The sequence below is a fragment of the Dasypus novemcinctus genome, chromosome 5 (assembly GCF_030445035.2).
Source record: "Dasypus novemcinctus isolate mDasNov1 chromosome 5, mDasNov1.1.hap2, whole genome shotgun sequence".
NCBI classification, from domain to species: Eukaryota; Metazoa; Chordata; class Mammalia; order Cingulata; family Dasypodidae; genus Dasypus; species Dasypus novemcinctus.
This window is the reverse complement of record NC_080677.1, coordinates 118,582,769-118,607,140: the sequence shown is the minus strand read 5'-3', so window position 1 is coordinate 118,607,140 and position 24,372 is coordinate 118,582,769. Positions and strand designations below refer to the sequence as shown.

The following is a 24,372-nucleotide window of genomic DNA, read 5'->3' as shown; positions in this document are numbered from 1 at the left end:
TTTGAGGACTAGCTTCAAAATCTAATTTGAAGGGTATATCAGAACTTAATCTCCTATGTTTCTAACTCTTCCCTCTCACCTCATCCTCTTCCCGTTAACTCCTGCTTATTCACTTCATCCTTCCTCCATACTCATCCAATACTTTTTCTGGCTCACAGTCTTCCTCTCCATTCTAAGCACCCTGTCATCCTTCAACATTTGTGAACAACTACCCAACATCCTTTGCCTTATCACTTTAGACTGTTTATTTCCCTCACCGTCACTCTTCTCCAGGCACCACATCCATTACCCTACCTTAGATACTGTCACTATTCAGAAGTCCCTGAGAACCACTCTTTCTGAAATCTTAAGCTTACATATCCTACCATAACCCACCTTTTTCGCTTATTTATTTATACATTCCTTGCATTTACTTTCTCCACACACTTTCAGCCCCTTCCTGTCTTCACTTTCTTCCTTATCTAGCTTAGACCCCATCATTTAGCACTATTTAATTAATATTTAAAATTGCCCAGGACTTTCGATCTAATATCCCATCCACTTGGCAAAATTAACCATAGGTTAATCAAATTGTGTTTCTATACATTGAATGTTTTTAGGGAGAATTGTGAGCTGTTAGATTAGTGCCGCTACAAATTCTTGGTCTTCAACCTTGTCAGGGCCCTCTAGCCTACCCATCAATCTCCTGTCAGCATTCTGCCAATCCCCACGTGACACCTTTGTTGAATTTTTACCAGTCTCCTCAAGTGACTCTCCCACCTTGGTTTAGACTTATCCTTTAGAAATAAAAGGAGAAACTTTGAAAAACCAGCAAGGATTGGCAGAAACCTCTTTCTCAGGATTCCAGAAAACTGTTAAAAGATGGGTGAAATAGGGCAAGAGCCAAATAAAAACAAAAACAGCAACAAAAAACAAAACAAAATTCTTAAAAGCAGTAGGAGCACATCTCTCCAAGATATACAAATGGCCAGAAAGCACATGAAAAGATGCTCATCATCATTAGCCATCAGTGAAATGCAAATCAAAATCACAATAAGATATCATTTCACACCCATTAGAATGACTGTTATTTTAAAAAATGGAACATAACAAGTGTTGGAGAAGATGTGGAAAAATGGTAACAAATTCATTGCTGGAAAGTATAAAATAGTGCAGCCGCTGTGGAAGACAGTTTGGCAGTTCCTCAGAAACCTAAGTATAGAACTACCATTTGCCCCACTAGTACTTAAATACTCACAAGAACTGAAAGCAGGAACTCGAACAGATATTTGTACACTGATGTCCATGGCAGCATTATCTACAATTGCCTAAAGATAGAAGCAACCTAAGTGTCCATCAGCCGATGAATGGATAAATAATATGTGCATATACACACACTGGAATATTACTCAGCCTTAAAAAGGAACAGTTTCCTATTTGGAATGATGGAAATATTTTGTAATGGATAATGGTGATGGTAGCACAATATTGTGAATGCAATTAACAGCACTGAAATATATATCTGAATACGATTTTTAAAAAGGGAAATGTTAGATTGTATATATAACAATAAAATTTAAAAATTTTTATTTATTATTAGAATGAAAATGCTCTAAAAATGATTGAAGTGATGAATGCACAACTATGTGATTATACCATATACCACTGATTGTACACTTTGGATGGACTGTACACTTTGGATGGAATGTATGCTTTATTAATATATAGCAACAAAATTGATTTTTAAAAAAAGGAAAAAGGGAAGTGGATTTGGCTCAATGGATAGAGTGTCCACTTGGGAAGCACTACCACTTGGGAAGCACTCGCAGTGCTGATGCACACAAGGAGTGCCCTGCCACGCAGGGGTGTCCCCAGAGTAGGGGAGCCCATGCACAAGGAGTGTGCCCCGTAAGGAGAGCCACCCTGTGCAAAGAAAGTGCAGCCTGCCCAGGTGTGGCGCCACACACACGGAGACCTGACACAAGATGACGCAACAAAAAGAGACAGAGTCATCATGCCACTGACAAGAATCCAAGCAGACACAGAAGAACACACAGTGAATGGACACAGAGAACAGACAACAGGGTGGGGGGAGAGAAATAAATAAAAAAGAAATCTTTAAAATAAAATAAAGGGAAAAAAATTTAAATCCATGGAACTACACAAACAGAACCTTAAATTAAACCATAGACTTTAATTACTTGTACAATTATAAAAATGTGCTATCATCAATTGAAACATATGTTCTACACCAATGCAAGGTGTTGGTGATGGGGTGGTGTATAGGAATCCTGTATTTTATGCATGGCTGTTCTGTAAACCCACAACTTCTCTAATAAAGGAGGGGGCAGGGAAGCAGTAATACACTCTAGTGTTGGTCACTGGTCCTGGTTCCAAAGTGAGCAAAGTAGCCCTGTACGTGCTGGGAACATATATATCTGGCCCAATATGTCTAGTCGTGGCCTGAGGGACTTGCTGTTACAGAACTTGCCCTTCATATATTAATAGAAGGCTGCTGGCAGAGCTCTCCTACAGAATGCTGTGGGAAAACAGTCAAGGCATACTGCCTGGGGGCAAAGTACTGCTGGCTACAGGACACAGTGAAGAGCCTGGGACAGTGAGGAAACTATTTTTTAGGGAAGGTGGGACATCTGTAACTATGTAAATGGGAAATTCCTAGGTCCACACGTGCATGCCCAAAACAAGATGCATGTGCAGAAAGGATCACGGTGTCCCTTAGGCTTTGGCCTTGAGTTATTCTCATACAACTCATTGTATGAATAAACTCTGAAGGAGAGCACTTGCACAGGCCAATCTGCGAAGACTGGGAAAGTTATTTCCTCTGTTGTTGTTGTTCTCTTTTTTGTTGTTGTTAGTTCCTGGCATTCAAGGAAAACTTGGTCGTAACACTAGCTGGATATATGCTTATGGACCAGATGCAGTAGCGTCTAAATTTCAGCAATCATACCTTGAAATATCAAAATGTCCAGGCTTCAAAAAAATATTACAGAACATTCAAAGAAACAGGAAGCAATGGTCCAGGCAAGGAGAACATTAAAGAACAGAAACCTTCAACAAGGAGCACTGGACCTGGGGCATAGCAGAGAAAGACTTTAAAAACAATGGTCCTAAATATGGAAAGGAAAACATGGACAAAGAACTGAATGGCGTCAGGAAAACAACAGATGAACACAAACAGGATAGTAATACAGAGCTGGAAATCTGAAAAGGAACCAGTCAGAGCTGAAGACCACTGTAACAGAAATTAAAAATTCCCTAGAAGGGTTCAACAGCAAAGTGGAGCTAGAAGGAAGAATCAGTGAACATGAAGATAAGACAAGTGAAATCATTCAGTCTATGGATCAGAAAAAGGAAAAAAATGAAGAAAATAAATAGAGCCTGAAGAACCTGTAGGACATCATCAAGAGTACTAATATAGAGAACTGGATGTGGCTCAAGCAATTGGGCTCCCATCTACCATATAGGAGGCCCAGGGTTCGATACCCAGGGTCTCCTGGTGAAGGCAAGCTGGCCCACACGGCGAGCTAGCCCACGTGGAGTGCTGCCCCGAGCAGGTATGCTGCCCTGTGTGGGAGTGCTGGCCCCAGAGGGCTGACGCAGCAAGATGATGCAACAAAAAGAGACATAGGGGAGAGGTGATGAGAGATGCAGCAGGCCAGGGAGCTGAGGTGGTACAAGAGAATGTCGCCTCTCTCCCACTCCGGAAGGTCCCAGGATCGGTTCCCAGAGCCACGTAATGAGAATAAAAGCAGACATAGAAGAACACACAGTGAATAGACACAGAGAGCAAACAATGGAGGGAGGGGGGAGAAATAAATACATCCTTAAAAAAAAAAGAGTACTATTATACACATTGTGGGAGTCCAAGAAGAAAAGGAAAGAGAGAAAGTGGTAGAGAAAATATTCAAGGAAATAATAGCTGAAAATGTTGCAAATTTCATGAAAGACATGAATATAAACATCCAGGCCGCTCAATGAACTCCAAACAGGATAAACCCAAATAAACACACACTGTGACTGTATAATGGCAAAGATAAAGAGAGAATTCTGAAAGCTGCAAGAGGGAAGCAACATGTCATGTACAAGGAAACCTCACTAATGTTAAGAGCTGATTTCTCTTCAGAAACCATGGAGGCAAGAAGGCAGTGGGATGGCATATTTAAAGTGCTGAAAGCAAAAAGATTGCACCAAGAATTCTATATCCAGCAAAACTGTCTTTTAAAAAATGAAGGAGAGATTAAGACATTCCCAGATAAACAAAAGCTAAGGGTGTTTGTCACCACTAGATTGACCCTATAAGAGATGCGAAAGAGAGTTCTGCAGGTTGAAAGGAAAGGACAATAGACAATAGATTGAAGCCACAGGGAGAAATAAAGATCTCTGGTGAGGATAATGACATGGGTAAATACAAACTTATTGTGGTTTTGGTTTTAACTCCACTTTTTACTTCCTACAGGACCTAAAAGGCAAATGCATAAAATGTAATGATAAATCAGTGGTTTTAGATTTATAATGTATAAACATAGTTTGTGACTGGAACTACACAGGGGCAGGGTGGAGGGGTATAGGAAACTGGTTTGCGTTTACTATTGAAGTTAGCTGGTATCAAAGCAAACAAAGACTTATAGGTTTAGCATGTTACACTTAGTCCCATGGCAACTACAAACTAAGTTTTAGAATATATGAAAACTCATACAGACAGAAATTAAAGGTACAGGTTGCCAGAGATGGGAGGCAGGAAGGATAGGGAGTTAATGCATAATGAGTATAGAGTTTCTGTTTGGGGAGATGGGAAAGTTTTAGTACCAGTAGGTGGTGAGGGAACTACGATTATGTGATTGTGATTATTCTCATTAAATGATATGCTTAGGAGAAGCTTAGATTAGAAAGTTTACACTGTATATATGAATGAGCAATTTTTATAAAAAAGAAAAAGCAAATAAAGAACAATGGTACTTAACTGCAATACATGATCCTGGATGGGATCTAGAAAGGGAGGAAAAAAGGCTCAAAGAGACATTATTAGGACAAATGACAATTTGGAATAGATTGTAAGCTTTATATCAATGTTAAATTGCTTGAATTTGATTATTGCCTTTAAGGTGGATACATAAATGAATGTGCTTGTTCTTAGGAAATGTACATGATAGTATTAAGTGTTCAAAGAGTATAATGTAGACAACCTACATCAGAAAAATGGGTTCATTGATAGATGGCTAAATAGAATGATATGGCAAATGTGGCAAAAAGTTAAAATTGGTGGAGCTGGGTATCTGGAGGTGGGTGGGTAGGGGTGTGTTGGAGTCTGTATTACTTTTGTAACTGTCTTGTAAGTCTGAACATATTTCAAATTTAAGAGTTTAAAGAATAAACAAAAAAAAACAGCTGTTGGGAAGAATCATTTCTCCTTCTTGATCTTAAGTCTATAAACTTGCCTTTAAATGCACTCATTCTTGCTCCTTTCCTCTTTCCTCCTGAGGCTAATTCTTCTACCATTTTGCATCTTTGCATCATCTCCCACTGCCACAGGGGCCTCACCCTCTGAATTACCATTCTTCTTAACTGTATCTTCAACTTACCCTTTTTACTGGTTCTTTCTACTCAGCATATAACTATTCTTCTCTCGCCTATAATAAAATACCTCTCTCAACCTCATGTTTTTCTCTAATTACTATTTCATTGTTATCTTTTAAGCTGTCTTATTTTTTCAAAAATAGTCTATAATCCATGGGTTTACCCATTCTTTTATGTTTTTTTTTTTTGTTTTTACTTACAGAAATCTGCCTTTTCTCTTTATATCTCTGAAGTGTTCTTGCCTGTTATCAGTGCCCTCCTTTTAGGAAAACTCTTCCCTGTAGTATTTTACAATGCTGACGAATTCCTCCTTGAAACTCTCTCCTCTGTGTATCCATACACGACTCTCTCATTTATCCCTCACCATTCTTTCTCAGTTTGTATCTTTTTTTTTTTTAAGATTTTTATTTATTTATTTATTTCTCTCCTCTCCCCCCAACCCCAGTTGTATGTTCTCTGTGTCTATTTGCTGCATCGTTGTCTGCTTCTGTTGTCGTCAGCGGCACGGGAATCTGTGTTTCTTTTTGTTGCGTCATCTTGTTGTGTCAGTTCTCTGTGTGTGCGGCACCATTCCTGGGCAGGCTGCACTTTCTTTCACGCTGGGCGGCTCTCCTTACAGGGCGCACTCCTTGCGCGTAGGGCTCTCCTACATGAGGACACCCCCACGTGGCACAGCACTCCTTGCATGCATCAGCACTGGGCATGGGCCAGCTCCACACGGGTCAAGGAGGCCCGGGGTTTGAACCGCGGACCTCCCATGTGGTAGATGGATGCCCTAACCACTGGGCCAAGTTCACCGCCTCAGTTTATATCTTAAACTCAGTTCTTTTAGAACCAACAGACAAAGATTTCAATACAAGCCATTTATTTGGGATGTGATCCTAAGAAACAAACACTAAGCTGCCAAAGCAAATACAATGCAATGGGTTGGCTGAAACAATGAGAATTTATTGACTGACAGTTTTGAGACTAGGAGAAGTCCAAAATCAAGGTTTCATCAAGGTGATGCTTTCTCCCGGAAGACTGGTGTTTTGGGGTGGGCTGCCAGCATCCCTTGGTCTTTGGCTTTCTGTCATGTGCCAGTGCACATAGCAGCCTCTCCTGGTTTTTCTGTTGACTTCCAAGTTCTGGCTGCTCCCTGTGGCTTTCTCTTTCTATAGCCCTCCCTACAAGGCCTTCAGTAATAGCAGTAATAGAATTGACTCATTCCAACTTAGCTGGGCCACACCTTAACTAAAGTTACCTCATTAAAAGGTCCTATTCACAATGGATTCATATCCACAGGAATGGATTAAGTTTAAGGACATGTTTTTCCAGGGTACACAGCCTCAATCCACAATAAACTGGTAGGGAAGTAGGGAGAGGAGACAGGAAAGAAGAGGAAAAGCAGGTGGTAGCTGTGGGCAACTAAGCCGCAATTCTACTAAGGAGCGTCTGGGAGACTGTGGGGTACAGGCCTCCAAACTGTCCCGCTTGAGGGATGATGCACTGGGATATTTACCCACCAACTCCCTAAAATCACTTCCTGAGGGCTGTTTCCTAGGGGTGTTAACTTCTTGGTAATTTCAGCCTGCCTCTGTTGCAAGTGAGCTTGCTCCTTCTACTAGAAAAAGGCCTTAGGCAGAGAGTCCATGTGTAAACACTGAGTGCTAAAAGGATTTACGTCAAAGCATTAAGAGCTAATGCTAGTTTACTTCTTGATTTTTCTCTTCCTTCACTTGCTTCTTTAATGTTGGTATTCCCCAAGGTTCTGTCTTCTCATTTCTGCTTTATATATTCTTCATTTTTGCTGGATGATCTTTTCTCACAGCTTCAATTACCTATACTCTAATGCCACCCAAATATACATTCCTTCCCCACTCATCTCCCTTAAGCTCTAGACCTATACATATAAATCTACCATCTTACCTTGGATTGTCCACTGTAAACTCAAAACAATAAAAATTGGGATTATATTTCCTCAAATCCTGTTTCTCCTCCATTATTCCCTTTCTTGTCTTGCTTTTCTGGAAATTTATTCTTCTTATTGCTACTAGAGCTCTTTCTAAAATACCAATCCTGCAATAAGGTCAGGTACTGTTTTAGGTGTCAGGACACAGCGATGAACAAGATAAACAAGATTCTGACTTTCATGAGCTTGACTTCTACAATAAATATATAAATAAATGAGAAGAAGAAAATTATCAGTGATAAATTGCATACAGAGACTGGTGAGCTACTTTAGATTGGGAGGTCAGGAATGACTTGTTTCTCTGAAGACATTTCAGCTCAGAGATGAAAGACAAAAAGGAGCGGTACATGCAAAGATTAGGGGAAAAAACTTTCTAGGAGGAAGAATCATGTCACTCCCCAGCTGAAAATCCTTCAGTGGCATCAAGTCTTCAGGCTATAAATCCAAATTTCTTACCATGACAGAGAAGGTCTTTGGCATCTGCCATCGCCTTGTTCATCTTCTTTTGTTACCAGTCAAGAACACACTTTTTCTCCATGGCTAACTACTAGTTTTCATTCAAAATAGAGTTCAACCTTCTCTTCTAGGAAGCTTTCCACGTAATCTCCCACTTGAGGTGCTCATCATCCATTTCATAACTCCTAGCACACTTAATTACGTATTCACCTTTCTCCCACAAACACTAATAAATGACATTTTTATTATCTGAATACCTAGTTTTGTGCTAAAAACTTTACAGGCATTACATTAACTCATTTATTCTTCATAACTGCTCTGTAAGACAGCAACTAGCCAGATTGAGTTTCCTCTTTATGTTTTACCCATCTTTGTACTTTGTAACTGCATAATATACATTTCACTCAATGACCATGGTGTTGGACAAAAAGGAAAGGTGCCTGATAAAAATACAGGTTAAGACCAGGGGCTATCCAAAAGAAATATAAAAATTTAATTTTCTCATAGCTACACTAGAAAAGCGAAAGAAACATGAAATTTTACTACCAAATTTTATTTAACTGAATATATTTTTAAAAATCAGTTTAACATGTAATTAATATATTATTAATGAGATATTTTCAACTTTTTTTTTCCACACTAAATCTTCTAAATCCAGCATGTGTTTCACACATACGTTACATCTCAGTTAGGACTAGCCACATTTCCGCAGCACGGCACATTTGGCTAGTGGGTTTTCTTTAGACTTTCTTCTACCAACTACCTAAAGCAGCCCAGCAATTCACTTTCTAACACATTACCTATTTTATCTTCTCTATAGCCCTTACCAATACCTCGAATTATCTTATTTGCCTGCGTGCTTATTGTGACTTCCTTACGATAAAACTCCCTCAAGACAGAGGCTCACCTGAGCAGGAAGCCCAGAGCAGGTGCTCAATAAATATTGTCCCTGCCTGAACCTGTTTTCGGGGGCGAATTTAACCCCCGGGGCTTCCTTTCATCCACACCTTCAGCAGCGGGCAGCCAGGAGAGACCCAGCCAGGAGCTGGAGTTGCAGCGTCTCGCCCTCCCTTCTCCAGGCCCATCCCGGGGGTATTAGTTTTAAATCGTGGACGTGACTGGGAGGAGTCTGCTTTGCCTCGGATTTCCGTGCTCGGCGGTGCAGGGACCCCGGCACGGACCATGGCGGATCCCACGGTGTGCTCCTTTCTCACCAAGGTGCTGTGCGCCAACGGCGGCCGCATGTTCCTGCAAGACCTGCGCGGCAACGTGGAGCTCTCGGAGGCGAAGCTCCAGGACGTGCTGCGGAAGGCCGGGCCCGACCGCTTCCTGATGCAGGAGGTGTACATGAAGGAGGGGCTCTGGGACGACGAGGCCGAGGCCGCGGCCGGAGCCAGCGGTGGCGGCGGGACCACCGCCTGGAGGGTCGTGGCCGTGTCTTCCGTGCGCCTCTGCGCCCGCTACCAGCGCGGCGAGTGCCAGGCCTGCGACCAGCTGCATTTCTGCCGTCGGCACATGCTGGGCAAGTGCCCGAACCGGGACTGCTGGTGAGGGGGCGGCGGCGGCGCGCGCCGGTGGCGGGGGCGGGAGGGAGCCGCAGCGGCCCGGCGCGGCGTCTTCACTCGCGCCAAGGCGCTCGCGGGCAGCAGGCCTGACCCCTCTAGTAGAAACTGGGCCCCAACAGAAATGATTCGAATCTATTAGTCCGGGGCGGGACTTCGAAAGGGCGGAAGAGAAGTCTTGACAAAAGTCCCTCTGCAGCTCGAGCCTGGGCCCTGTGGGGCGCTCTAGGGGAAGTCTCCCTGCGCTCAAGCTTTGTTCGGAATGAGGAGGAGTGTCCTCTCAGCCGCCCCCTCCTCCCCAAAACAAAACTAAACAAAACTAGGAAAGGAAAATTACCTCCCTGGCCCCTGGGATCCTCCACAACATGGCCGGCTATTCCAGAGTAGGACTTTTGAGTTCATTTACTCCAGTGGTCCTTTGGGGGGACATTCCAGGACCTCGTGATATCCATGGACGCTTTATCCAGAGATTGCCCATTCCCAAACAACCACCAGAATTTGTAAAGAGCCCCGTCTGTGCTCTCTAGGTTTAAAAACCCTGATCTAGTCTGACCCTGAGGAAGCTGAGTCCTGAGGGATGGATGATTTGGCTAGTGGCTGCCAGAGCTGGGATTGGAGGCTCACTGAGGCTGCTTCCTGACTGCAGTATGGTTGTGCCCGCATCCCAGAATCTTCCTGTGTTTATTCTAGCCCTGAAAGCAGGCTTGATATGGATGCTTTCCTTCTTCCGTTGGTGGATGGTGGGGATGGGGTGGGGGTGGGTAGCTTTGGGGGTGGAGAAGGTCAAGTACAGTCACCTACAGAACAAATGGGCATGGACAGTCAAGGTAGATGAAGGGGATAGGGGGTGGTGATACCCTTGGCTTTAAAGCATCTTCATTTAAAATGAAAATGACTGTGGATGGGGAGTTGCCCTTCAATCCAGTTTCCTTATCATCGGTGTTTATTACCATGGGTATTTATAATTATATGGGTTCAAGGAAAATTGTATAGTTTCCCACCTAAGTTCCAAATGACCAGAGGCAAGGAATTTGACAGACTAGCCCATTCTTCATTGGGGCTTCTGATCAAGAGCTTTATGTTCTCCTAGGTCTACCTGTACCCTCTCCCACGATATCCACACACCTGTCAACATCCAAGTCCTGAAAAACCATGGACTTTTTGGCCTCAATGAGGCCCAGCTTCGGATCCTGCTTTTGCAGAATGACCCCTGCCTTTTACCAGAGGTGAGTCGCCAAGGAATCACCCTCATATATAATAGTCTGTACCATAAAAGAGGCAAGGGGAGAATATTAAGTCTGCTTACAGAGGACAGCCTGGGGGTTACAGCCTGGGGGTGTATGGGTGGGATTTATGGTGCAATGCAGACCTTTTGGAGTCTATGCTTTTTATTGGACTTTGATACACAGGGAGAGATGAACCTATATGTTATAGAAATAATAATGGCTACAGCTTTCTTTTAGTGCATAGTGCATGCTAAGCACTTAATATACTTTAGCTTAATAATAACCTGTGAATTAAGTATTCCTGTCCCCATTTTACAGGTGAGGAAATGGAGGCTCAGATTAAATAAATTGCCCAAGGTACATAGTAAGTGGCAGATTGGAATTTTTTTTTAGTTTAGTTTTTTAATTAATTGTTTTGCTAGAGAAGTTAGAGGTTTACAGAAATATCATGTAAAAAATATATACAATACAGCATTCCCATATACCACACTATTATTTACACCTTGCATTAGTGTGGTACATTTGTTGTAATTCATGGAAGAACATTTTTATAATTATACAATTAATTATCATTTACAATAGTGTTCACTGTGTTGTACAATCTTGTTTTTTCTTTTAATTTTTATTCTAGTAACATATATACAACCTAAAATTTCCCCTTTAACCATATTCACATATATAATTCAGGGCTGTTGTGCTACGATAACCACCATCCATTACCAAAACTTTACAATCAACCCAAATAGAAATGCTATACCATTTAAACCATTGCTCCTCTTTTGCTAAGCAGATTGCAATTTGTCTGTCTGACTCTGAAGCCTTGCTATTATCACTGTACTTTAAAGAAGACAACTGGGATACAAGGATCTTTGGGCTGGTTCTGCCACCAGTTGTGACAGGCTTCAGGTAAATCCATTTCTGGCCTCACTTTCTTAAGTCCTGGTAGTGAGTGAGTGGGAGTATCTGGCCAAGGTGTAGTGTCCACAGCCACCTCTTTTGGGGCTGAGACTGTAGAAGCTCAGGCATTTGTACTGTGTGTAATTAATTTGCTTAGTTACTCTTCAATAGGTGTGTGAATCCCAAAGGACACAAGCAGGTTTGACTAATTTAGAAAGGCACAGCCTAAGTGTTTATTTTCCTTTCGCAAAGAGTCGACCCAGCGACAACAGTCAAGATTTTGCGTTTTGAAAATGATTGGATATGTTATTTCTTTTAACATTCGGATTTGTGCTTTTTGTTTTGTTTTAAATTACAAAATTAGTACATCTTCACTGTAGAAAATTTTCTCTCTAATGAACATAGAGGGAAAAATTAAAACCATTCAATGCTGCAAAACCCCAGAGAGAAATACTATTAATATTTTGGTGAATGTCCTTTACATATATTTCATTTACATCTGTGTGTCTGCCTGTAATGGGTGTGGATGTAACTGTTTCCATTTTTTAAATTAAAATTCTTTCAAAATGCCATTTTGTTAGCTTCATTATATTTTAGCATACTGTTTTAGTATAATATGCTTAAGTCTCCCTAGTTATTGGATATTTGATTTGTTTCTAGTTTTTCATGAGTACAAATAGTGTCGTAGCAAGCATCCATTAAGGTAGTTGTTTATGTGCAATATTTCCTTAGAAATAAATTCTTTCAGGTGGAATTGTTAAAGGTATCCTTCACCAGCTAACCTCTCTGGTTTCTGCCCCACAAACACTGCCTCTCTGTGGCATGTATGGAAAGGTATGCAGAATCTCAAAGCTTTTGACATGTTTTGCCAAAGTGACATCCAGAAAAGAGTGAGCCAGTTAGAATTTCCTTGAAACATTCCTCAAAAGAGCTCTAACAATATTATTAAAAATTTCAGCTAATACCATAGTTGAAAATGGTTCTGAATTTCATTTAATTTGATTTTTAAAAAAATCTATTAGCCATTTGTGTTTTATGGATTACCTGTTTATGCCTTTGCGTATTTTTCTATTGCGGCATTTGTCTTTCTCTGTTAATTTTAAAGCAGATGTCTTTAATAATATTACCTAATCTTCCCCCCCTCCCCTTTTTTTAATCACATTTGTTACAAATATTTTTCCCCATTTACTTTTTTGGCTTTAGATATTATTTAGATTTTAATTACTTTAAAACAATATGTTTACATCCAAATGATTAGGAAGTACCCATTATAATTCCTAAAATGGTAAAATTTGCATAGTTTATATGGGTTTGGATATCAACAAAAATTTTTTAAACAAAATATTAGGAATCCTGAAAGAAAATATTATGACAAAAGACCACTAATTAAAGGTAGCATTTTCTAATCTAGCACCATACTTTTATCATCAACACAAGTTACTAAAGGAGGGGTGGGAAAAAGTGGAGATATTGGGGCAATGGAGGGTAGTTCTTGATCAGGGATTCTTAACAAGGGGTTTGTGGACTTGAATTGAAATTAAAAACACCATTATTCTTGTGGGGACATGTTGATGCGGGTGTGATATATTTATTAAATAATATACAGTATAGTGTGGACTTAGTAAGGAGTCTGTGGTTTTCTTCTGCCTCTGTTCTTAATTGTGTACCATTTTAGTGCTAAAGTTGTTCAGCATCTAGAAGGCAAGAAGGCCACAGAACTGGGCATATGAGCAGGAGCCTTTGCTTCAGATGCAGAGGATGCCCTCAACGCAGGAGAGTCAGTGTACCCAGAAAGTCAGCCCAGGAGTTAGCCTTAGGAACCAAGAAGTTTCTTCTTGGCATCCAACTCCTTTTTAATTTCTTCAAGCTTTTAACCCAGGTTTGCTGTGTCATAGTTGTGAGCCAGATACATTCCAACCATATTGCCAAAAGTAAATCCAAGTAGCAACTGGACATAATCAAAATTTGCTTATGAAACCCTTTTTTTTTTTTTTTTAATGTAATACCTATTAACAATCCTTAGAATTAGTTGTCCACAGAACATCCTTTGATAAACACTGCCTTAGCATACTGGATTTAGGGAATAATTTGAAAACTGAATTCAGAAAGAGAGAGAGAGAAGCCACAGAGACGCAGTGTTTGTGGGGCAGAAACCAGAGAGGTTAGCTGGTGAAGGAGGTGGCTGCCGGAACTTAATTAAGGTCTGAGCCTTGCTGTTCTTTCCATTGTAATTTCTGGTACTATGTAACAGTTTGATATTATTGATGAATTCCAAAAAGAAATATTGGATTATGATTATAAACTCATCTTTTCCCCTGAGCATATTAGAGTATATTGGATTCATAGGTTTACTTGATTAAGCACTTATGTAAACCTCTTGTGCCAGTAGGGTGTTGAGTCCCCTCTCTTTGGTGGGTGGGGACTCACAGATGAAAGGCATGGCAAAGGACAGAGTTAAGCGTTCTTAATGTTGGAGTTTTGATGTTGGAGTTTGATTCAGAAGTCTTAGGCTAGAGCCCTGGGAAGTAAGCACACAGAGGAAAGAGAAGCAAGCCCTAGGAAGAAAAAAACCCTGAACCCAAAGAGAAGCAAGAGCCTGGAAGAGAGGAACCCAGGCAGCCTGAACCCTCGCAGACATCAGCAGCCATCTTGCTCCAACACGTGAAAATAGACTTTGGTGTGGGAAGTAACTTATGCTTTATGGCCTGGTATCTGTAAGCTTCTACCCCAAATAAATACCCTTTATAAAAACCAACCAATTTCTGGTATTTTCAATCAACACCCCTTTGGCTAACTAATACATACTGGTTCCAGTGGACACCATCTTCTTCTGGGCTTCTGTTTCAAGAAAGCTGTGATTCTCTGTATCTGCCTCTCTAGTTTTCAAAGTAGCAGCTTGCTCTTATGACCTTAGTTCTCTGATGGACTTAAAAAGAGTTTTTTTTTCAGTTTGTTCAGCTTTTTCTTATTGTTAGGACAAAAGTGACAACTTCCAAGCTCTTTACATGTTGGAGAACCCAACAAATTTCAAATCATTCATATGAGTGTACTTTCTCTGACCACAATGCAATTAAGTTAGGAAAAAAAAAATTAAATTCCCATATATCAGGAAATTAAAATACATATTAAACAACATATGGGTCAAAGAGGAATTTAAATAGAATTGAACAGTATTGAAAATACTACATAATCAAAACTGAGGGATTAGGTAAAATAGTACTTAGAAGGAATAGAGCCTTCCATGTGTATATTAGAAAAAAGAAAGGCTGATAATAATTCAAATTAAGACATTAGGCAAAAATCAACAAAATAAATCCAGAGAAAGTTGAATAAAGGAATTAATAGAGATAAGTGTAAAAGTCTATGATATAGAATATAAAAATGTAGTTGGGAGTATTAACAAAGTCAAAAAATTAGTTTTTTGAAAGCTCTAATAAAATCTCTATGTAAATCTGATAGGGCTGATCAAGGGGAAAAAAAGGTTGAGGGGAATGGTATAAATAAATATTAGGGAGGAAAATGGTACAACTGGTTACAATATATAATAAAAATAACAATGGACAGTATGTAAAATTTTATGCTGATACGTTTGAAAACTTAGATGGTATGGACAAATTCCTAGAAAAGTACAGCTCATCAAAATTGACTTAAGAAGGGAAGTGGACTTGGCACAGTGGTTAGGGTGTCTGTCTACCACATGGGAGGTCCGCGGTTCAAACCCTGGGCCTCCTTGACCCATGTGGAGCTGGCCCATGCGCAGCGCGCTCAAGGAGTGCCTTGCCATGCAGGAGTGTCCCCGCGCAGGGAAGCCCTAAGCACAAGGAGTCTGCCCCATAAGGAGAGCCGCCCAGTGTGAAAGAAAGTTCAGCCTGCCTAGGAATGGCGCCGCACACATGGAGAGCTGACACAACAAGATGACGCAACAAAAAGAAACACAGATTCCCGTGCTGCTGACAACAACAGAAGCGGACAAAGAAGACGCAGCAAATAGACACAGAGAACAGACAACTGGGGCAGGGGGGAGGGGAGAAGGGGAGATAAATAAATAAATAAATAAAATCTTTAAAAAAAAATTGACTTAAGAAGAACTACAAAGTCAAAATAGTCCTAAAAACATCTTTAAAAACCAAAGCATTAGTTAAAATCTCCTTGGAAAAAAAAACATGAGACTCATAGTTTTATCATTGAGTTCAAGGAACAGATGAGTCTAATAATTCCAACAGATTTGGACTAGGTCTAGGATTTATTTTTCTTGATCTCCTGTACATTCTTGTACCATTATCACTGTTTAATTAAATAGCTTGTAATATATTTTACTATCCAACAAGTGTCTTTGTGTATTACTCTTCTTCTTTTGTTTAATCAATTTTCATTTGTTTGCTTTTTCAGACAAATGCCAGAATCTTTTAAGTTCCTGAAAATATTTTATAGGATTGGGGGAAAGGGTTGGAAATTGCATGAAAATTGTGAGTTCATTTTAGAAAATTGGCATCACAATTATAGGTAGAATGCCATTTTGCTTTAAAGGAGATACCTGTGTCATGTGCTCTACATTATGAATTTGATTAGATTCCTGGATTATCATTTAACATGTTTTTCTTTCCCTTGAATTTACTATAAATAGATAGGTCTAGAGATTTGACTTAGGTTATTTTATAGCAAGATTTTTTTTATATGTGGTATACTGTTAGGGTCACTGTCCTGATTTGCCTGGGACTAAGAGTTTCCTGAAGTGCAGGACTTTCAGTGCTAAACCTGGGACGTGGTATTTCCTGTTGCATCATAAGATGGGGCACATAATGTCTGGACATTCATTTTTTGTGTGATGTTAATATTGATTAGTGGCTTCTGGGCAGACAGCCTGATCCATAATTATTAAGCTCTCCCCAGAGTCTTGATTTGCCTGGGACAGTCTCAGTTTATGTTACCTGTCCCAAGGTAATTATTAATAGTACTCCCTTTCACCCTCAAAAATGTCCTAGTTTGGATGATAAATTATATGTTCATACAACCTGTCTTGGTTTGGTTTCACTGGAAGCAGAGCCTGAGATAGGGATTCAGGTGCATGTGATTTATTGTGGGAGGACCCCTCAAGAAAACCCTATAAGGGAGACAGGGAAGCAGGAGAGAGGAAAAGAAAAGCTACAAGCAAGTTAAGTCTGACCTTAACTTTATTCATGGAGGACCCTGGAGCAACAACTGCACTATAGAATTGATTTAGCCTTGAGGGCATAGGGTGGGCAGCCTTTTGTACCTCAACAGTCACTGTCTGGCTTCAGCTTTGGGGTAGGAGGATGGGTCACTAGAGGGTAAGAAAGGACCAGCTGTGAGTCAACGGCAGACAGTTCTCACACCAGTATGGGTGGGGAGTGAGGATGGGTGATAGGAGGACCTACCCAGTAAAGAGAATCTGGGGGGTGCACTATTAGCTCTATTACACTGTTCATCAGCCTTTTCACCCAGTGATTTGAAGAGCCATTGATGATCAGAAGATGTAGCTTAATTTCTAGGTGAGCGAGAGAGACTAATTTACTGTCTTAAAGATATAATGAAAATTAATGTGTTGCCTTAATTCTGTACCAGGTCTGTTTGCTGTACAACAGAGGTGAAGCACTGTATGGTTACTGCAACCTCAAGGATAAGTGCAACAAGTTTCATGTATGCAAATCCTTTGTCAGGGGAGAGTGCAAGCTTCAGAACTGCAAACGATCACATCAGCTCATTCATGCTACAACCCTGAAGTTACTACAAGACCAAGGACTGAATATTACAAGCGTCGTTAATTTTCAAATAATCTCCGCATACAAACATATGAAGCTGCACAAGATGCTGGAAAATAAAGGTAAGAATATCAGAGGTAGACAAAGCACTCTCAATATAGCTTTGAGATTTCTTACCATAGAGAAATAACAATAACTGAAAGTGAGTCTGGGAAGAAAATATTTCATATGTTCATTGCTGCTTTGTCTTTTGGAAAGCTTAGGACATTCAGCGTTTTATGATATAAGGGAAGGAAGGGGTGGAGTTTATTATAAGCACTGCCAGCTAATAGAATCTATCCAGTATTCAACAGTGTATGTAGGTCCTTGGTAAGTTGGGGGTCAGGAGGTAAGTAAGACAGTCTTAACATCTTGGTTAAGACAAAAACAAGAGGGAAATGGGTCAGTGACTAGAAAGTTAAGGGTAATGCAGGGATGGCTTTCTTTTATTACATAGAATTAAAGTTTTTCTTTTTGAATTTTCACATAATTTTAACCCCATGACAGAAAAATTTGGAAAATAGAGTTTAGAAATAAAAATTGCATCTGATTCTATTCACCCTAACCCACAATCGTTACTTTTTTTAGGCTTCTAGTTGTGGTCAAAGTATGCATTAGTCTACTATCTTAATTTTTCACTTTATACAACATCATAATTATCTTCTCATATTGCTGTGTAGTCTTTCATTTTAAAAGACTTACAAAATGTAGTTTGGTGTTAATTATAATGCATTAGGTTTACATATTCTATTAGATTTGTTTGAGGCTGAAAATCATTTTCTGGGGTGATGGGCATTGGGAGAATTGCTGATATGAAAACAAAATCTGAGTCACTAAAGCTTTTAATATCGGGTTTTTCTTATATTGGGATGTTAGTGGCAGGCTTTATGGGCGAGTGGTTTGAAGATAGAAAGAGCTCTGCATATACCAGTGTCAGAGCCTTTCTAGGGAACCCTGAGTGGTGGCAGATAGGAACCTTCTACTTTATACTATGTCATTATCTTTATCTGTCTTGTGTAGTGGGTCTCTCCCAACTATGAAATAGTGGCTTTCTCCTTGCTGTTGATACATTTTTTTTTTTTTTTCATCTAGAAGACAGGAACTCTCCAAATCTAGGATGTTAGGAGGCTTGTCCAAGGTCTGGTTATCTGGGCTGATGGTCCCAATATAAAATGAAATTTAGAGTGATACAAAGAATGTCTTGGGAAAGCTCATCCCTTTCTTCTTCCCTTTAGATAATTCAGCTTCTTCTACTGAACGTTCACAGGGCCCCGAGAAACAAGGAGTCCAGGTAGCTGGGGCTGCAGAAGCCAGTCCTATGGCCTGTGTCCCTGCTCATTCTGCCAAGAATCCATGCTCAGGTAAAGCTGAAAGGGCGTCCATGAAATAATAAGCCTGTTTACCTCGGGAGGTCGGGAAACAAGGCTTCTTTTGAATTTTAATTTGTAACCATTTAATCATTTATTAATAATGGTCATAATAATACGTATCTCACAGATTGTTGTGAGAATTAAAGATAATTAAAAAGGAGAAAATGCCAGATTGGCAGGATAAAACTGGGATGGGTGGTCGAGGATGATATTGGGCATTAATCAGGCAAGAGAGGCTGGACCCTTGGTGCAGACAGGGTCAATGCAAGGTAAATCCACTAATGTCCTGCAGCTTCTGCCCAAGGGGCAGGTTTCTGCTGACATTGTTCTGTGACCTAGCCATTGTTTTTCTACATGCCCATATACATAATTTACATTGTGATAAACATAGACTGTGCATACTTTCGTACTCTATTTTTTAATTTAATGTTGTTCCATAGCATCTTTTCATTTTTTGTTCACATTTATCTTATATAATCCTTTTTATTCTGGATACATTTCCTCAAGTTAATATTGCATGGTTCATTTAACTATCTTCATTCTGGAATATTTAGTCTTTCTAACAAATTTGGAAGTTAACTGTTTTCTTAAAATCACCATAGTATTGAATTTTTCAATTTTTCTTTACTTTTACTTAGTTTATAGATGCTAAATGAAACTTAATTTGCCTTTCTTCAAATATATGTGAGTGAATATTTTTGTGTTTCTGTATGCCTTTATTTTGTGCACTTTTATTTACATGTCCTTTTGTTACTGGGGACCTTCTCTGTACTGATGTGGGATGGCCCTTGATTAGGGTCCTTAATTTCAAAAGCGATGTCAACTATACGGTGCTCATATAGTCAATTTTTGTGGATCCATCCTAAGCCAAACTGCAGAATATATGACCTTTGGGTTATCACCAGAGAACATTATCCCAATCTCTCTATTATCCATCTCTTATTGAACTTATACGAAAAATCCATTTACTGTAGTTTGAAGGATGATATAGGTCATCCATTCCTCTAAGTTGTCTCCATTCTTTTCATGGATCACAAAACTGTATACCTTGCCTCTATCATCTTGACTCTCCCCTTGCTCTCTGTCTCCACCACCCAGTTGTCTTCATCGGGTTACATTTAGATATTTTGTCCTTTACATTCATCAGGAAGTACCACAAAGAAGCAGCTTTTTAAAATCCTTTCCTGTGTTTGTTGCAGTAATATTCCCAAATATCAGTGTGTAAAGTGGTTTTTAAAAAAATTGTAACTGTCCTGCAATAACATAACCTTTGAGAAATAGGGACTTTGTAGTGAGTTTTTTATGAAGCTAAATTTGTTTAATTTAGAGAAATGCTTATTATGAAATGCTATCTTTTCTATTTGGGGGAGGGGACACAAAGATGTCCTTTTTAAAGGGAGAAATTGCTGTGTTTTCTTTTAATGGTCAATAAAAATCATGCAGTTTAAATTAATTTTTTTCACTTTGGTTGTCTGTTACAGTATTTCTGAAAGCCTTTATAAGTTCATATTTTTTTCTTAGTTCTGATTTCTCCCTTGTGCTACTTTTTAAAATGTTTTTACATTTTATTATTTACATTTTACATATTATCACTTATATTTTTGTTGTAAGCCATCTTAAATCCTTTATGGAAAAAGGGTAGGGTATAAATACATATCCTTTCATATTGGGAGACTTGGTGGACTTATATTATTGTCTTTTTAAATGTATTTTATAATTATGCTTTTACATTTGAAACTATTGGCCCTCTGTAATCTTTGTTGCAATATTTTATTTAATTCTATAATATTCCATTTAATCTTAGTTCTACTGTGATTCATTCTGTAAAGGTATAATCATACCTGTTTATCTTTCTCTTATTTTCTTCTGATGAGCCAGCTGTTAGAGAGTTATCATCACTCTAGAGTTGGAGATTATTTCCTGAGAATTTATTGGGGTTTATGAGACGAAGTTCTATATTTATAGACTCCATAAATTTAGCATATGCTAAATTGAATTATTAACTTTTTTTCAAACTTGTTCCTCTTTACATTTCCTTATTTTTGAGTGTTACCACCATTCATCTAAGGACTTAAACCAAAAACTGGACAACTGGAAATTGTCTTATACTCTTCTTTTTTCTTGTCCCCTGTATCCAATTTATTATCTGTTGTTAGAGAGTTTTCTTCTCCTTAAAAATCTCTAATATTTTTATACTTTCTTTTTCTTCCTTTCCACCCCTCCACATTGCCTTGTTTCAAACCTTGCATATATTCCACAGATGCCTAATTCAGTAATTCTCAAGTTATGTGCTGTGGGAATTTCTTGGAGCAAGGTGCTAAGTGAACCTCCTACCCAAGTTCAATTACGGTAGCTCCATTTAAAGTTTTTTTATAATAAGCTTTTGTAGATTTCACTGATCTGCCTATCACCAATCTCCTCCCATGTCTCCCATCCTGCTGCCAAGTTGATCTTTGGAAATGTAGACCTAACTTTATTCCATTTCTCCGTTTAAAACCTTCCTTGGCTACCCATCATGTAGGGGGCCAGAAGGTGAGTAAAATGGATGAAGTGAGCTGGATGTACAAGAAATGAGAGGAGGGAAGTGCTGTGTCAAATTGTAGAGAACAAGTCCCATCTAAAAGGAGCTGCTGCCTCTCGTTCCTATGTGGGACTATGGGCTCAGATTTTTATGAGAAATTTTCTGATTTTTAAATATTAATTTTTAATTGGTTTGTAAAAATGAGACCTACTTGTAATTTTTGGAATGTGCCGTTTTATCTTGTGACTATCTGTATTTGTAAATGATATTTTGTATTTTATAAGTGCCCTTCCTTTCTCCCTCCCAAACTGTGAGTGTAGCTGGAAAGCCTTTTCTGACCCCAAAAAAGGTAGTTCTCATAGCATTCTTCTAGCAGAGCCCTACCACATTACATTATGCTGGTTTGTGTTTTTATTCCCTTGGCTTGGAGCAGACACATTATGTGTTCTTCTTGATAGTTCTATATTTGGTAATGTTTAATACATATTTTTTTGCCATGTAATAAATCAAACTGTATTTCCTTGAACCAGAATTATATTGGCCTCCATTGTTCTTTTTTAATATTCAGAATATCAGTTTTTTCCCTAAGGAATGTGTTATATATGATAAATCTTTTTTTCTTTTCTGGTGCTTTAATTTGAATTGTGCTTAGCCTATAAGGTAACTCTTTACGACTTGCCATGTTTATGATACCAATTCTTTCCATTGAGGAATTAAGTTTCTCCATTATTAAAGTGTCTCTTGATTTCTTTCATTATAATTTGTTCTTGTTTTTGTCCAGGTCTTGTATATCCTTGATTACATTAATTCATTCTTGAGTATTTTGTGTATGTATTGCTACTCTATATGGGAATTGCTATCATTAGCATGCTATAATTTTAAAAATATTTATCTTTTGGTAAATTGTCCTTGTTCTAACAGTTTTAGATGGCCTATTTTTCTTCTAAATATGAAATCATAGCTGCAAAACTATTTCTTTTCTAATGTCTTATTTTGTTTTTGTATTAAATAAAATTGTGATAAAAAGATATTATTTGGTATTTGTTCATTGAATTATAATTGTTGGTTTTAAACAAATGTTCTTTATTATAAGGGAGCTAGCATCTTAGGCTGTTGTTTATTGAAAGCATTTAATAGGAGTTGGTATCTTTTGATATAATCATATAATTTTAATTTAAATCACCTAATATGATTCTCATTATCAGTGGTTCTCATGATATTAAAACATCCTTAGAGAAGCACACTTGGCCCAGTGGTTAGGGCATCTGTCCACCACATGGGAGGTCCGCGGTTCAAACCCCGGGCCTCCTTGACCTGTGTGGAGCTGATGCGCGCAAGAAGTGCCGTGCCACACAGGGGTGACCCCCGTGTAGGGGAGCCCCACACGCAAGGAGTGCGCCCCGTAAGGAGAGCCGCCCAGCATGAAAGAAAGTGCAGCCTGCCTAAGAATGGCGCTGCCCACACAGAGAGTTGACAGCAGCAAGATGACGCAACAAAGGAAAACAGATTGCTGTGCCGCTGACAACAACAGAAGCGGACAAAGAAGAACACACAGCAAATAGACACAGAGAACAGACAACTGGGGTGGGGGGGAAGGGGAGAGAAAAAAATAAAACAAAAACAAAACATCCTTAAATTCCCAAGATAAACCTCTACTTGATTATGGCATATATTTTTCAATGTATTTTTTTCCTATTTGGTAATTTGTTTATACACCTATATAGTCATAAATAAAATTCATTTTCATTTTACGTGTATATGTAATAATTTCCTTTTTATTTTTATTACCATCTGCTAGAAGTATAACTTTTATTCTAACTACTGTTTTGAGAGTTTTTGTAAATTGATTTGTAATATCTGTATTTTCAAAATAATTTATTACTGTATTCTTGAACTAGTCTCTAAATTATTATTTAGGAATATTTTTTCCTAAGTAATTTTTTGGGAAAATATAATAATATTGTGGAAAATTTGGAGAATACAGGAACATTTTAAGAAGGAAATAATAACCACCCATAATATCACTGTTAAGAGACAATCACTGTTAATATTTTAAGGTTTTTTTTCAGTGTTTTTTATACACATACTCTTAAATGTTGAGGACATACTATACATATAATTTCATATTATGTTGTTTTGGATTGATATTATTTTATAAGCATTTTTCTACATAATTGAAAGCATTCAAAATTGTTGTAGTTGATGGCTATATTATACATATATATATATATATATATATATTTTTTTTACCGAAAAATGAAAAAGTTAAAACTTTATTTAGATTTCACCATTATCACATATCTAGCCATCTTTCCCTCTGTGCATCCATCAGTCTATTTCGGATGCATTTCAAAGCAAGCTGCAAGGATCAGTACACATCACTCTGGAACATCAATACTCATTTTGAGCATCCCACCTTGGCCCATTGGTGAAATCACCTTTGTTCTTATCATGAAGTTGTTCAGCCCCAGCCATCCTGCACATGGACAGAGGGCCACTGACTCCTAAGAAGGGAAGAGAATACCAATACATATATATATATATATTTTTTTTTTTTTTTGGCTTGATACTGAAATACTACTATTCATACTAACAAGACTTCCAAGTTCATAAAACAAAATTAAAGTTAGTGAAGTGACATTTCAAGTACAAAAATGTATAAATATTACAAATAAAAACATAAATTTTAAAATATAAAGTTACACTTAAGTTATGATTCTGACATATTCTCTTTTTTAAAGCAGTTTTATTGAGAGTTATTCACATACCATACAATCTAGGTGGTGGGTATATAGGTGTTCATTCATGATATAATTATTTGTTTTTCTGTATGTTTGGAAATATTCCTAATATAATCACAGGGAAAAAAGAAAAGAAAAACTTGGTTTATCAGTGACCAGATATGAACATTGAAGTGACTCATGACATTGGGGGTGGGGGAGTTCTTCAGTAAACCACTAGGCACAAATTTTAGCTCCAAGTGTACCAGCTCTATGACCGTAGACAATTGATTGAAATTAGAAATCAAATATTTGGAAATTAAACAGTATACTCTT

The 24,372-nt window shown here is 38.6% G+C and overlaps 1 protein-coding gene across 2 annotated transcripts; it reads left to right on the top strand.

Moving 5' to 3' along the window:
• Positions 1-8,881: 8,881 nt before the first annotated feature.
• Positions 8,882-22,344, top strand: ZC3HAV1L (ZC3HAV1 like). Of its 2 annotated transcripts, none has more exons than XM_004462136.3 (4): positions 8,882-9,528; positions 10,634-10,769; positions 17,250-17,508; positions 18,661-22,344. In XM_004462136.3, exons 1-4 carry the CDS (start codon positions 9,164-9,166, stop codon positions 18,813-18,815), a joined length of 915 nt encoding a protein of 304 aa, XP_004462193.1. In that variant the 5' UTR covers positions 8,882-9,163; the 3' UTR covers positions 18,816-22,344. The 2 variants fall into 2 exon arrangements, with proteins under 2 accessions (XP_004462193.1, XP_023445612.1); XM_023589844.2 differs by lacking the exon at positions 18,661-22,344 and adding an exon at positions 11,560-11,675 and having other exon boundaries at positions 9,125-9,528; positions 17,250-17,497.
• Positions 22,345-24,372: the final 2,028 nt, after the last annotated feature.

Coding starts and splice junctions, on each gene's coding strand:
- ZC3HAV1L (XM_004462136.3), top strand. CDS start 9,164: ATGGCGGATCCCACGGTGTGCTCCTTTCTCACCAAGGTGCTGTGCGCC. Junction 9,529..10,633: donor TGCCCGAACCGGGACTGCTG/GTGAGGGGGCGG, acceptor ATGTTCTCCTAG/GTCTACCTGTACCCTCTCCC. Junction 10,770..17,249: donor ACCCCTGCCTTTTACCAGAG/GTGAGTCGCCAA, acceptor ATTCTGTACCAG/GTCTGTTTGCTGTACAACAG.